The sequence below is a fragment of the Dermacentor variabilis genome, chromosome 10 (assembly GCF_050947875.1).
Source record: "Dermacentor variabilis isolate Ectoservices chromosome 10, ASM5094787v1, whole genome shotgun sequence".
Lineage (NCBI taxonomy): Eukaryota > Metazoa > Arthropoda > Arachnida > Ixodida > Ixodidae > Dermacentor > Dermacentor variabilis.
In genome coordinates, this window is record NC_134577.1 from 9,248,760 (window position 1) to 9,264,254 (window position 15,495).

Consider the following 15,495-nt stretch of genomic DNA (forward strand, 5'->3'; position numbering starts at 1 on the left):
CACTTAAAATATGCATGTTTTCAGAGCATGCAGTTTCTAAACCGGAGGTCGTATTCAGCCATTGGGCTGTACACATTGCAGTCTTAAAGGTTTCAGTCATTGCAAACTAGACTAGACCTGTAGCAGATGCCCATGTGGCAGCTACAAGGGCACCTGCCAAACTTCTCTGAAAGTTCCAGCGATTCAACATGAAAGAGCGTAAGTACTGTTCATCCTCAACTCCAGAGCACCAGTCACTCTACAGGTCCTGTGACTCACAAAGTGGCCTTCAAATATAACTTAAAGGGCACGCCACCAGGTAGGGCCATTTAGAGCTCACAAGCGTAGAGCATACAATGCGCTCCAACGATCGTGTCTGCAAAGTATTACATCGCTAGGCGCCGCGGAAAGAAATGAAATTTCAAACCGAACACCGTTTTTCCTTCTCCACGCGGCCGCCGCGCTCCAAGCGGGACGGTGACGTAGTCGTGTCCGCAGTGTGACGTCGCTCGTGGCGACACGTGACTTATTGCAGGCAACATCTGTTATTTGTGTGGTCTGTTGCTTGAATTGACGAATTGAAGTTTAGAGAAATAATAAAACACACAAATGGAGTGTCTGAGTGTTTTTTGTTTTACTTCGCACCGAAGCGAGAGATGTACTTCCGCTTCGTCTGCTTGTTCCCGCGGTCGTGCAGTGACGTGTGCACAGTGGCGTAGCAACAGGGGGGGCCGGGGGGCCGTGGGCCCCGGGTGCAAGGGGCCAGAGAAGGGGGGGGGGGTGTCATATACGTCTGAATACACCCGGAAATTGTCGATATGCTCGCCTTCCTCGACTACACCCGGGGGGGGGGGGGGGTGACACAAGAGCTATCGGCCCCGGTTGCCAGACGACCTAGCTACGCCACTGCGTGTGCAGGTACAGAAACTGCCATTTTCTACCCTGTTCCAGCGCGTGATCACGCTCTGCGATCCGCTTGTTCTGCCTCAGTATTCGTGCAGCACTGACGCTAGTCATGTGTGCTTGTGCACAGCGCGCAAAAGCGTGCGCTGCGCGAAACGAGACATCACAATAACTCGCGCGCAACGTGGGCAAAAAAAGAAGAAAAAAAGCAAGAAAAAAAATGATTGCGGGGCCCGTGACGTATGCGTCACGCGATCCTCGAGGTCCTGTATGGGAGAACGCAGGAAAGGAATTCCGCCCGCGGAGGCTAGACGGGGCGAGTGGAGAGAGAGTCTCGCTCTGCAGCGGAGCCCGCCTGCTGAAATCACGGGTTTGCGGTACAGAAATACTTTTATCTCGGCTATCAATGAGCCGATTTGAAAAATGTTTGCGGCAGAACTCTCCCTAGAGGACACATAACAACTTCCACTGTATAACAAAAATTTGCTATGAAGCCTTTAATAAAACTTCTTGGGCAAGTTGGTGCCGTTTCGAAAACATGATTCTGAGGCACCCGAAAGACACACAAGAAAAACACACAGACACACGAGCACTCTGTGTCTTTTAAGCGCCCTAAAATCTTGTTTTTCAAAATGGCCTTGAAAGTTTTAAAACAATCTACAGTCTTTATACAGGCCACAGTACAGTGTGCTCAAGAGGAAAGTGAAGGAAAACGCTCCTGTAGGCCTTGTCGATTAAGAGAACAAATGAACGTCCCAAAAGGCCAGCAGAGGTGCACGCAAATCTGTCATGTCAGACTAAACAAGATAAGAATGACAAGAAACTCTTCTGGGCTTCAAAATTACATCTTGTGACCACTTGCTCACGAGTATGCAGGTGTTGTGCCCCTTGCTGTGGCAGCTGCCAGCCTGCTCCTCGCTTTCCCTTTCGTCTTATGTGTATATTTTTCAAACAAAATATTAATACACTAAAAGATTACTTAACGAAAAAATCCACTCCATATAACAAACAAATATTGAGGTGGTAGGTCAGAAGCATCGGATATTGTAGAGGGCCTTGTATTGTACAAAGGCAACATCTTCAGGACCATACATTCATGTGATGAATCCCATTACTACACCTACTTCCTAAAGGGAAGTTTATTTATGATGTCATGATGGTCATAAATCAAGAAAAACAAAGACTCCCAACAACAACAAGAAACTAGACAGCTGTTGGAGGTATTTACAGGTTTTATAACGAACATTAAAATCATGTCCTCTGGCATTGCTTCTCAACATAAAGGCTGTCACATGATTCTTCCCCAAAGGGCTGCATCAAGAAGTGTCCTTTCTCTTGCCATATATCAACTGCTTTTTCAGCTTCTTGGGGTTCAGGCCATAGGCTTTAAGCCTGCTGTCCGAAACTTTCAGGGCTGGAACTTGGGTGTTTTGCTGAAGTGGCATTGACTGTTTTGTACCCTTTGGCTTCTTTTTCCTTTTCTTTTTGCTTGCAGACATGTCAGGGTTAGCTGTCATTTGTCTACTTCTATCCTTGCTTGCTATGTCTCCAATATTCAACTTCTTATATGTTACGGAGCCTTGGCTGAGCTCAGCAGATGAATTCTGGTCGTTAGACTTGAATTTCTTTGAAAGTTCAGAAGCATCATCATTAACAGCAATGTTTGCATGCTGAGAGTCATTGTTGCTAACTGAGGAAGATTCAGTCTGAGTAGATGTCTTCCTCTTGCGATTCCTTTTCCTTGCTGCAGTCACGTCAGAATTGGAAGCATCATGAGTAACTGCTGCCGACGTAGTGCCTGAGGGTTTCACATGCTCTGCACTTGCAGCACTTTCATGGAGGAGCACAGATTTCTTCTTCTTTCGTCTCCTCTTCTTGCTCGGTTCCTCCAACAGTTTTGTTTCACTTGTCTCAGCACTGAAAGACAATAATCTTGCCTTAAAGCATGATCATTGCACAATATACAATGCACAGTATGCATTACCATCACAAATGTCAAACCTCCCCTTAAAAAAATATTGCACATCTAGCCAAAAACATTGCTAAATCACAAATTTTTATGAGGGTTTTATGCTGCAGCAGTATAAAAAAATCCGCAGGCTCCTAGAACATATCTAAAAGCCATGACCTAGTCGGAAAGCATTCATGAGTAAAATCCAGAAAGGAATTCGGATGACAATTCTGTGAACCATCAGAACCTGGCATTTTGTATGCTGTAAGCGTAACATGCGACAGTGCACAGGAACATGCAGGAGAAAGCAAAGCTGTGGTGCAGGCCGCGTGTAGAGCTTGAACCTGCCATTGGATGGCACCGCGAGCACCATCACAAGCAAAAAAGAAAGGCTCCCAGTTTTTAATGTTTATACCACCATCATGAAATCTGGTTCTCTAGCATGGTCTAGCAGTAGCATGCAAGGTAATTACCATATTTACTCAAATCTAACGTGCACCTTCTTTCTGATAAAACGGGTCCCAAAATTGCATGCGCGTTAGAATCGAGTACGACCCTAAATCCGCGTTACCATACCACCTCGGCATTCGAAAAACGGCCACCTCGTACGCACTTCTAGCCGAGCTACTGTAGCATCCTCCATGTGCATACCTCCATGTTATAACTATAAGAGTTATAAGTTCGATTTTTTACTGATTCTTCTTCTGCAGAAAGGAAAGTATTCGGCCACGGGACACATCACTTGCCGGATACTCTTATTACATTCCGATAGCAATTATATGGACACTCCAGGCGCATTCCTGCCGTCGCCATCAAATTCCGTACGAAGTCCAAGGGTGACAACATTGTGACTATGCGCCGCATGCTATATGTGTGAGTGAAAGCGTAGGAGAGTGGTGGTGGCATGGGTGAGCCAACAATAGTGGCTGTGCGCAAGGAAGGAAAGTGGGGAGGAAGCCTTCCGTCGTGCACGATAGATCAGAGGCAGCGGAGGGAGGGGGGAGGGGGCTTAGGATTTTGTGATCTGTGAATCCATGATTGCGCAACATGTTTATTTGCCTTGTCTGATGCATTATACAGTGACTTTTTCTCAGATATGTAGATTTATTGGAAACTTATACATATATTTAAATATCTTGTTGCGAGGTTTTGTGTATACGTGCAGTGAACTTTGTTTCCAGAGACACTTTCTTGCCCTTTATTAAGCTGTACCTTCACATTGTATATTCCATTGTATCTTCGCATTTCTAATGCATGAGGGCGAGTCAAATGAAAGTGAACCAACACACCCCGCGCAATAATGGCTCGGTCCATTATCTGCGAGTCATGTGCGTAGCAGACAGGCATCTCCGATTTACGAAAGTGACACGCAGGTGTGAGGATAAATGTTCTTTAATGCTCTCATGCACTGGGTTGAATGTGGTTGCGCGACATAATGAACGCTCCAAAAGTTGAACGCGGTGTCGCGAGGTTTTTGACAGCTGAAATTGTTTCCCCAAAAAAGAAATTAGTCGTTGTATGGCTTCTGTGTACGGTGAACATTGCATTTCATTGACCACTGTGAAGCGTTGGAGCAAACGGCTCAACGAAGGACGTGAAAGTTGCAAAGACGATCCAAGACCGGGTCAAAGCCATTGTGCAATCGCCCCCGACAAAATCGCAAAGGTACATGAGCTGATTAGACTAGAACGGAGGGTAAGCTTCGATGAGCTGGCAGAGCATGTGAGCATCAGTCATGGTTCAGTTCACACCATAATTCATGAACATCTCAGTTAGCGGCTCTTGTGTGCGCAATGAATGCCCAAGATTTTGAACCACCGCAGAAGACAGAGAGGTTCGGCGCTACCTTGGCTCATTTGATCCGGTATCACAATGAGGGTGACGACTTCTTGTCTGCAATTGTGACTGGTGTCGAATCGTGGTGTCACTACTACAAGCCTGAAACATGACAGCAAAGCTTAAAGTGGAAACATCCGGACTCACCACCAACAAAGAATGCAAAGGCCATCATTTCTGCTGGTAAGGTGCTGTTGACTTGTCTTTTTCGATTGCCAGGAGTCATTACTGATCGAATTTGATACACCTGGAGAGACTATCAATCGTTTCCGATATTGTGAAATGCTAGATTGGCTGCATATCGCAATCAAGAACAAACGAGGTAGAAAATTGACGAATGGGGTCATCTTGCTCCACGACGATGCTCGTCCCCCCCCCCCCCCCCCCCGGTCGCTGATGTTGTCAATAAAAAACTTGCAATGTTCTAGTGAGGAACGCTGCAACATCCGCCATTCAGACCAGACCTGTCGCCTTGCAACTTCCACACTTTGGGCAATTGAAAAAACAGCTCAAGGCAACCAGATTCATGTCGGACGATGACGTGAAAGAGTCAGTTACAGACTTTTTGAAGCAGCAACCCAAGGAATTTTATGAGATGGGAATCGCACGACTCGCTAGTCAGTGGCACAAATGTAAAAACGCTCATGGAGACGATATTTTAAAGAATACCCCGTTTGTCATATATTTGTATTGGCTCACTTTCATTTGACTTGTTCTTGTATATTTTGCAGACCTGCTGCTTTTTATATGTGCTCTCTGTTGCGAGTAGAATTTCAGAGCAATTACAATACACGACCGGTGACAGCTGCTCCTACACAATACATTGGAACAAGACAGTGTCACTAAGATTTTTTCCTTGCTGTTGCATATGTACAAAAATGTAAACAAGGTTCCTGAATGACAAAGCTTCATTAAAATATCTGTTGTGAACTTTACATGGCCTTTAAATTTTTCATATCAGCGGCATGCACTGCTTTGCTGGTTTCGAACTGATATAGTTCTAAAATTCATGTGATATTTTGTTTACTTTAAATAGACAAAAAACATGGAAGCATTGATATCAGTTATTTCGGGCACAAGTTTTGGGACACACGAGTATATTCTTTTATGAAAAATACATATCTTACTTGTCTTGAAAGAATGTAGCGTTCAAGAATTCGTTTGCATCATCTGTGGCAATGGCACTGCAGGTATTATTTAGATGTTTCAACCCTCGACAAATTCTATAAGAAGGAGGCCGAGCTCCAACGTGAGCCTCCCCCACCCCCGGAACAAAATTTTTGGCTACGCCACTGGTTCTACTGTATATACCACTGAAGTAAAAAGCTGCAGTGCTAGTATCTGTACAATTATCTGATTAGCAGCCTCTAAACAACACTTTAGCAGGCAATGCATGAACCCGGTGGTTAGTGGCTATAACAAAAGACCCAGCTCGTCACCTCAGCTTTTTCAGTGCGCTGCGAACAGTTACGGGTGCCACCTAACATTTAAAGTTCAAGCTGAGGAGCCGCGCATTCTAGGTGATGCATTAATTCTAGTGAACGGTAATGGCATACAAAATGGGGATTCTTACACTGCACAAAATTTCATTGCAGGTGGCTTTACCTCAAGTTATTCAAAGAGCAAGGACAAACTGTTTCAGCAACACTGTACTCACGGTTCTGTGTACAAGCTGGGGAAGATCTTTCGCTTCAGTGCATCGTTGGTGGCTCGCCTCTGGAATGTGTGTAGATCCTGCATCTCTTCATTTTCAGTCCTAGCCAGAAAGAATAAACTGATTACTTTAGAGAAATGGCTATTTACTCACACTGTTAAGCTACCTTGTTAGTATTACAGGGTGCCATGTTCAGCAACAAGGACAGCACACTGACATGCTGGTTCATTTCCACAAGCTGCTACTAGATGACACTAGTTGCTGCCCTGTGGATGATGACATCATCGTCACCAACACATTACACCATATCACACTGCATAAATACAGAACTCTTCAATGGAATTGGCAGTGATGTGGCATATTGTTTAGCTGCATTGTGGGGGAAGTATCAAGAGCTTCAAAGTGACAGAAAACAAACAGTATGGACAGCACAGATAAAGATCAGCTTTGTGAGGGTTCAAGTGAATTTTTGTTCAAAAACAGCGTGTCATAAGTTTCAAATTAACTTTGCAAGTGACAAGACTAAATTTCAAGCTATGACACAGCAGCTAGCCCTAACTGCTGCTGTGATCATGGAGCATATGTTGTGGGGTGTGTTCCAACTTTGGCCAGCATCAGAGACAGTTTACGTAGACAGCTAAGGATGCAGCTAAGTTATGTTAACTCTATGCAGAAGGCAGCTTCGAGCCCAAGTTATGGAACATGTCTTGAACCATCCGGAAGACTCCTACGCGATGAGATGCCATCTGGCGGCAACAAGAAAATTTCGAGAAAAACGCACATTATCTACATCTGCAAACCTATGAAAAACACTACGTGACTTAAATTAAGTGCATAGGAAAGCGTGACTACATTGTATTGTGTGCAAACAACCTCCCCATTGAGTTTCCAAGCATCTTGCTCTGCTACCATCTTGCTTGGACAGGAAAGTAGCCTGCATCAGTTTTTACTCTGATGCATTCTGCAGGAAGATATATTCTTTCACATTTTCATCAGAATTGGAATGAGATTTTACATGGCGACTGTCTGCTTAGTTGTGCAAGGTGAGTATTGGAACACAGCTATGCTCAGAAGCTCATGGGCCTTATGTAATGAAATTTTTACCTCCAATTATATTAATTTCCTGTCATATGTAATATTGAGTGGCCAACCCTGGCTGAGAAATACTGGTGCACGGGTTGTTTTAATTCTCCATATAAGGAATGGTGTTTGGGCTTTAAGCTAAGGTTAAGATGTGCATGATGCACACGCAAATCCAGAGATTATAAGCAAAAATCGGAATTCCCTATTTGTAACTCTTCAGCAGGAACACCAGCACCAATAATGTCACTCATGTCAGGAATGCCTGGACCTCACCTGTGCTGGCAGGTCTTCTTCACAGAACACCATCGATTCAGCTCCTTGTCTTTTGCCGAAAGAATCTGCAACAAAGCATTTCATTGCACTTTAGCAAGAGCTACACCAAAACATGACGGGCCAGGAAGTCAGGAAAGCAATGAATGTTTGTACCTCTTCTGTAGTCAAGCCAAAATCATTAGGGACAACAGAGCGGTACCGAAAACGAGTCGGCATTCCACCAACGATGTCCTCAAAGTCCAACTTGTAGTACTCGTCAAAGTATTCCTCAAATGACTTGCTGGCTGCAATGAAGGAAAACGAAAGTTATTTTGAGTGCCTAGTTCATTTCAGTCAACATTAAGCAAAGCTACAATCTAACAAAAGCACTCCATCAATCGGATCAAAGGACCAGTATTCAAAGGAAGGGTGAGAAAGGACAAATTATGTTTGAACTCATTGGAGCGTGTAGCATGTACCACACTATCAACGGTCTTCCTTACTTCTTTTTATTTTTTTTTTCCTTTTCAAAAATTTCAACAAGCACAGCTGAACTAGATTCAGTGCAACAAATATTATATACATAGTATGTAGAACATATACATCCTTCGCATGCATGGTGGTACTCATGCAGAATTGACTTTGTGTCCTGCCACAGTTTAGGTTTTGACATTGGCTCAAGAGAGAGAGAGATAAATGGGATGCGAAAGGCAGGGAGGTTAACTGGATAAGATTCTGGTTTTCTACCATGCACTTGGGGTAGGGTAAATAAAAGACTTAAAGAACAGTGAAGAGAAAAGGCAAAGAAATGAAAAAAAAAAAGAAGCTAGGGAAGGTCGTGAACATCCATGAGAATTAGTCTCTCCAATAGGCCACTCGAATGTAAAAATTTCATGAGTGCCTTCACTGTCTCGTAGTGTAACGAATGTATAGGTCGGTGTTCACATTGGCTCAAGGTTGTCCATGGAGCCAGTTCTCAGTCGATTTTTCAAGCAAAAGATGTAGGAGTCACAATCTTTTAAAGGTGATCAGTCACTCACAATGTCTGCTGTGGTGTGAAAGTGTCAGGTGTGTCTAGCAATCAAAATGATTTGACGAGCTTGGCGTCACTGAAACAAAAGGCAGCAAGTGGACAACTACGTCGTGGTACAGAAGCTGCCTCTTGGAAAGCTATGAAGTCCAAAACATATTTTTGCAAAAATGACAGACATAGATATCAGCGATCCATGTTGATGCAGCTGTAGTAGGAAAGAAGTCAAGAGGACAGCTCTAGTAGCAATGACAGATAGCTCCAATACCACTGGGAGTGACAAAGTACACCAGAACACGCACAATAGAACCTCATAGATACATCCCCATTACATACGTTCTTCCAGCACCAACTTTCACAACCGAGAACACCTGCCTACCTTCGAGCCTACCTGTCGCAGCTTCCTCCATGTGCTGCAGTATGTCTGCTTAGGCAATGCTTCCATTGGCTTAGGTTAGTGCACTGTCATCATTCCATTTTCTTTTGCTCTATCAGCATGAAAGTGCCGACTGCAAAGACATGCCGAGCTCATCATGATGCCGCAATAAAAAGGAAAACGATCACGTGTGCGGAGACGAACGGAAATCGGGCCGCATCACAAGCGTTCGGGGTTCCCGAAACTTCCGTGCGGGACTGGCGCAAACAGGAGAGGCATTCTACACCGGTGGCTGCTACATACAGTGGGGCCGTGCAGCCCCTATCTTGAAAGCAATCTGCGATGGAGACAAGAGTCTACAAATCTAGGTGCACTGCGCTGTGTTCTCGTCACTTAGTTCACATTGAATTTTCTCGCTCCTGCTACCTCACTTCCTCACTCCCACATTTCGATAGAGTTTTCGCGGTCATTGAGCGAGACGTGTTCATGTTTGCTTGTGCACACATGATGCCATGCTTGTTAATTTAGTTAGTAAGCGAATGTTTAAAAGTTTATACGGTCATTAAAACTACTATCCTTACTTTTCGTATAGCTGTCTACTAATTTGGTATCGTAATCGATGCTTTGCCTTTTGGGCAAAACTGCAATTTTTATTTATCACAACTTTAGTGCATTTGGAGTAAATCTGATTTTTCCAAATGAGAGAAAGTTGCACTTCTGTATGAAAGAATGAGGTGCGTGGTACTGTAAACGACTTTTCTTTAAGGTCACGGAAAACGGGTGCGCGTTACAATCGAGTGCGTTTCTTTTTCCTTGTTTTATTGGTCTCAGAAAACGGGTGCACATTACAATCGAGGGTGCGTTAAATTCTAGCAAATACGATACGTTTTCTGGCCGCTAGATCCCATGTGAACAAGAAAAGACACTAGGCACGTGCCATCAAGAACAGTGTATAGCCGCCCGTCTCATGTAAAAACGGCGGCACGCTCGGTTTCTTATTCTGGTACCAACAAATCTCCGCCTGGGTTGTCGCATGCCGCATGTACAGATATCACTGCCAAACCTACTGCGATATACGTCTTCACCTATCTGTTTTACAGATAGGTGAAGTGTAGGTATAGTGTACTGCATGCTTTTAGTAGGCAATAATCCAAACACACCGCCGTTCCCTGCCTACAGGCAGCGCGATGTGGACATCACGTTTCACTTCAGTGGCATCTGGCATCACCCACCAGCTCGATTTCGTTTCGGTTTTCGGTCAGCTTCTTAAAACACGATGCAATAGAAAAACAAAGCGTCTCGGGCCGCCGGAGCACCACCGGCTCGAGACGCATTGGTGCCTCGTGCTGCATTGATCTGCACAACATTTCACATTACGTAGATACTAACAAAAGTTCAGTCTGTCAAATTTTTTTAGTTATTTTGGATCACAAGTTGTCCCGGTTAGCACATTTTTTTTTCTCTCAATTTTTTCCAAAATGTATGAACGAGGTTCTACTGTATATTCCTGCAACAGGTTGCAGCACGGCATGCACCTTTGACAAGAAATAATTTTGTCACTCATGACTTGCACTTCAATAGCGTCCTTTTGTCTTTCTGCATGCTTTCTAAAAAAAATTATGGGAGGGCATTGAAGTCTTATACTATTCAGAGTTGACTTGTACACGACAATGCATAGCATCCCTCGCAAAGTGTTGCAGCAACATTGAGACTGCTTACATGGATCAAACACTGGCTTTTTCCTGCTCACAACCTTGGCAAAATGAGACTTCTTTCGACGCTTGCCTTTCTTTTCACCCATCAATTCAGAATCCTGAAATAATTATAAAATGAAGGAAAGTGAATAACATTCTATATAGGGAGCTAAGACCTACTAAGCACTCAATTATGCACTTTAGCTCAAAGCACCAACAAAACAGCTTTCACTGCTATATCATAGTTCACACTCATATGATTTACAAAACATTTGATTTGAATTAAACAGGGCATGTAATTTATAGGCCACGGTGGTAATTACCAGCTCGCACATGGTAATTAACATGTTTATTAAATTTAATTTCTCTGCTGCAAATTAACAGTACTTTTGCTGCCTGCTACAGATTTCAGGAGTCATCAGTGACAACTTACCTGGGCTTATACTTATGTTCAAACTACTCTAAATGCCAAGCTTACAATGATGCAGCCTTGCAATAAAAACAGAGGCACAGTTTCCCCTAAGAGCAATGTTCAACTGGCGCCTCTAAATCTAGCACTGAGCCAGCAATGTCATATCCCAATCATGAGCTCTAACAAAATATTATCGTGCACAATGTAACAACCCTGGCAGATTGAAATTTAGGCCTTGATAACAAGCATGCAACCTGCTGTCAATGCTTCATTCTCCCCTGGCTTCTTTAACAAACACTTTGGCACCACGGATATGCAGTGGGGAAGAGGTAAAAAGTGGCAGCACTCCATATTTCCCATGTCTACGGCCCAATCCCCAATGCAATACTGATGTATCCAAGATGCATCCTGCAAGTTTTCTTCTTTAGTTTACCGACACATGTACAGTGTTTACCTTTTCCCGGTTACTATTTTTCACCACCAAACCACTGTTACAAAGTTATCACTTAGTGCAATACATAACTTCATGTATCAGAACTTTCCCTAATATTAATGGTTACTCTATAGCAAAACTATCTCGTCTAATCAGATTGCATGTGCAAAGCGAATAATAGTGTACATTCTATGACATACGCGAGCACCCACGAATGCACTCGAACTTACTACAATGAGCCATGTTATAATCAGCCAATGCACTGGACCCATAGATAAGATTTTGACGACCCAGGATTGTGATCGCCGCTATCTTTGTTTAGAGTGCAACATGTTTTACTGGGCACAAGTTCGCCAAAAGAAGAATTATATTTGTGACTCACACTTTTGGCACTGTCTGGTTCTTCAGTCACTACAACGTGACAATAATGTGAACACACTGCTCTAACAATGCACTGGAAACATATGTCCACACGGGGCTTCTTTCTACAAAAAAGACAACAGAAGTAGGAGATAAATAAAGACTCACATTTTCATCTTCTCCAGTGCCACCTTCATAGCCAGGATAGTCGTATTCACAGTTTTCTGTCCAGTCTTCGTTTTCACCACCTTCCTCGTTACCCTCCTCGCCTTCACACCCTTGCCACTGGTCCCAGTCTTCCACTGCAGCACACCACAATTCAACAGGTCAACACGACGCTGTGAGAGTACCTTGATGTAAACTAATTTTAGAGAAGCCTTCGACTGAAATCATTTTTCTTGCCAAACATGCAGCATGTGTTGCCCTCAATAGATGAGCTCCCCGTGAGAACTTGAGGGCAGCTTAATGTTTATCCATTCGACAATAAAAATTTGAGGATTCATGCAAGGTCAAAGCACATGCTATTGTATGTGCAATTGGACATGCTTTGCATTTCATCATATGTTCGATGAATTTTTGCATTGCGATTGCTTTAATATATTTTTTTGCAGTGCACTGTATCCAGAGATGCACACTCACCACAGAAGTTTTAATTCAGAAAGTGGCAAGAGATTACACAATTCAGAATTGCCCGTAGGTATACACTGCAGGTCCTTCCTGATCTACTTGCAATTATAGAACAGTGCAACAAGACAGGACAGCACATGAAGAAAAACAGTGCTGTTTTTTCTTGTTTTTTTTTTGTCTGGTTTCCTGTCTTGTTACGCTGTTTTATATTTCCAAACCCCATATTTATTTTAATCTAGACTGATATATATATTTTTTAATAATCCTATACCAACCTTTGGGGTCGGCTTGTATTTAAGGTTTTTAAAGTACGCACCAGTTTTTAATTGAAACTGATAAATACGGCACATAGCTAGCACCATCTAGAAAGTCAGTATTGCAGCTGCTACTAGCCGCACCAGTAGTCAACTGAAGTACACGAGCGACGTTGCCATTTTGACCTGTGTCATATCGGAGCTGGTTTTTTTGGTCCATGTTATTAACGTGTGGTGTGGTGTTATCGTAATGGCACAAAACAGGCGATAGTGGTGCTTTCAAATGAGAAGTTGTGCTAGGTGCAGAGGCATCGTCAAACGTTCAAGCCGGGCGGGAATTCGGCACCAATGAGGAAGACGTCCGTCATTGGAGGAGATGCAATGGGAGATGCATTTTGCATGTGTTGCAACAAGGATGGCATTTACTGTTCGAAGGTAGTGCACTGTTTGAAGATGACAGTAATTTATTTCAGAACTGCCAGTCTCTCTCCGAGACCATAGCAGGTGGGCGTACAGATTGTACATGCAGGTATAATAATACCTCAGCACCACATGGCCAAACAAAAACAGGAATCCAATGCAGTGACAGTCATCACAAAGGCATAAGAGCTAAAGGTACACACAATGACTTTCCTTAATAATTAGGAATGGATGCTGAGCTGAAATTTAGGAATAATGAATAAATAGGGAAGGTAGCGGCGAGGCTAGCAGCAATGATGACGTAGAATGAGCTCGGCATGTTCATTGTGCAATAAATGCTGTTTTCATTTTGTGAATGCTGTCTTCGCTTTTTTGTTCGACCTACATTCGAGGTAAGTTTTTTTTATTCTTTTGCTGGCTTTGGACTTTTGAGGGTCGGCTTAGAATTGTGGCCGGCAACATTTAACACTTGAACTATCTCGAGTGAAGCTAGTTTTGCAGGCTTTGCATATTTATTCACTTCGTGCAACAAAAATCTTATTTTCCTTTGCTGCCACGGAAGGCTAGCAGCGACGATGGCAGCCTCAAACTCGCTTGAGCTACGAGCCAGCATTTCCGTCCGTCCCCTCTTTGCAGCAAACACCTGCATGATGCTGACATAATGCGCAGCATCTGCCACTGTCGGGCCTGAACCACCAATACTTTTGCTTTCCATTTTGTCCTCGTCACTGTCGTTAGGTGACACTTCAGCAATAACAGAGGCAACAATGGCGAAAAGTTGAACCTCGAAAAGTTTAACCTCACAGCCAACGTATTTTCGTGGTCGCAGCAGCACTGCCGAGCAACTTCTTCACATTCCAAATGCCACCCACCGTAGTCAACGGAAGATCCCTCTCGCATGCCAGCACAGACTTCTTCGTGCCACGTTCAATAGCACAAACAATGTCCAATTTTTCTGCTATGCTGAGCACACAGTTTTTTTTGCCCTAGCTTGCAGGATGCCACAACACGTGCCCCAACACGTGCCACAACACTTTCCAACTCGGGCACAGCGCCAAAAAGATGTTGATGTGGCTTCATCCTTCCAAGCGCCCTCTGCGTTTGCACTTAGAGGCCATTTTGATCTCTGAGGCTCGTTGTTCTGCCGGGCCGCCGTACCGCTGTGATTTAACACTATGTGTTAACTGATGCGTATGCAATAAGGTGGTAAGGTTTATGCGGATACAAAACGCATTATGCTCAAGGGCTGCTGAGTCGGGGATTTGACTTTACTGCTTTAAAAACAAAACTACTGTTTAAGTGGGTACAATTTAACACTGTTTTACTGTACATGATTTACGTGTAAAACCAGCACTTTACCTCGAGAGCAAGTGCAAATGCAAGCAGACATGATGAACTTGAGTATTGTCAACATTCACGCCAATGCAATGTAGCTGGCTCACTCACATCCCAATTCCTCATCCAAGGGGTCTTCTGGCTTCAACTCCTCAGCATCTTGCTCGTAGTACTCACTGTTAAATATTGTCTGGACACAAGAAGGAGAAAACACTTCCTTAAACACTTCTTCATGACTAAAAAATCCTTTGTCCCCATTTGATTTGCACTGTGGCATGCAATCCTCTTGGTTGAATAGACATGAAGTAGTGACCCTTTCTCAAATGTGCCACACTGTAACCTTGACAGATCACTTCAAAAGATACTTTCTCTTTTGTGATGTGACACTTCACTTAAGCAAGATGTGTTCTGGCCCCTGGCTTACTGTAGAACTGTAACTGGTCAAAATTATTCATAAGCCTTCATCTTTGATGTCTGTCATAGTCCGCAAATCAAGGTGTCAAACCCGAACAATTGCTCATGAATATTGCCAGAAATTTCCTAACATCTCCTGAACATCTCAAGGATTCGAACATCCGAAAAAATAAACGCATGCGCTTTACTGCCCCAAAAGCTGAAATCGTTACAGGCACGCCCAAAATAGCTCTGAAGGCCTGCCAGTAGGTTTATTAGGTGTACAGTAGCTTCTACTTCGACAAAGGATGGCAGGTTCCGGCTAGTACAATTAATGAATACACACCATGTCCCGTGACACTTGCCCCTCTACACTCTTGTTACGCTTCACCGCAATACATTGCTTACGCTTGACCACGTAACAACATTGTATTGCGGCAAAGCTCAATTTCTGAAATCAACAATATGCAAAGTGGCATGCTTTCTGCGCTTCGAAACCATTG

General features: G+C 43.6%; 1 protein-coding gene across 2 annotated transcripts in view; it reads right to left on the bottom strand.

The window, feature by feature from the left end:
* Window positions 1-2,096: 2,096 nt before the first annotated feature.
* LOC142559815 (protein KRI1 homolog) overlaps window positions 2,097-15,495 on the bottom strand; it is a 37,546-nt gene continuing 24,147 nt past the window's right edge. For both annotated transcript variants that reach the window (XM_075671486.1, XM_075671485.1), the window contains exons 11-17: window positions 14,711-14,789; window positions 12,132-12,265; window positions 10,784-10,877; window positions 7,833-7,963; window positions 7,680-7,744; window positions 6,327-6,425; window positions 2,097-2,799 (exon numbers count right to left, since the gene is read on the bottom strand). In XM_075671486.1, the coding sequence (XP_075527601.1) occupies window positions 2,199-2,799; window positions 6,327-6,425; window positions 7,680-7,744; window positions 7,833-7,963; window positions 10,784-10,877; window positions 12,132-12,265; window positions 14,711-14,789 (1,203 nt within the window). In that variant the 3' untranslated portion in view covers window positions 2,097-2,198. The remainder of the gene's footprint in view (window positions 2,800-6,326; window positions 6,426-7,679; window positions 7,745-7,832; window positions 7,964-10,783; window positions 10,878-12,131; window positions 12,266-14,710; window positions 14,790-15,495) is intronic.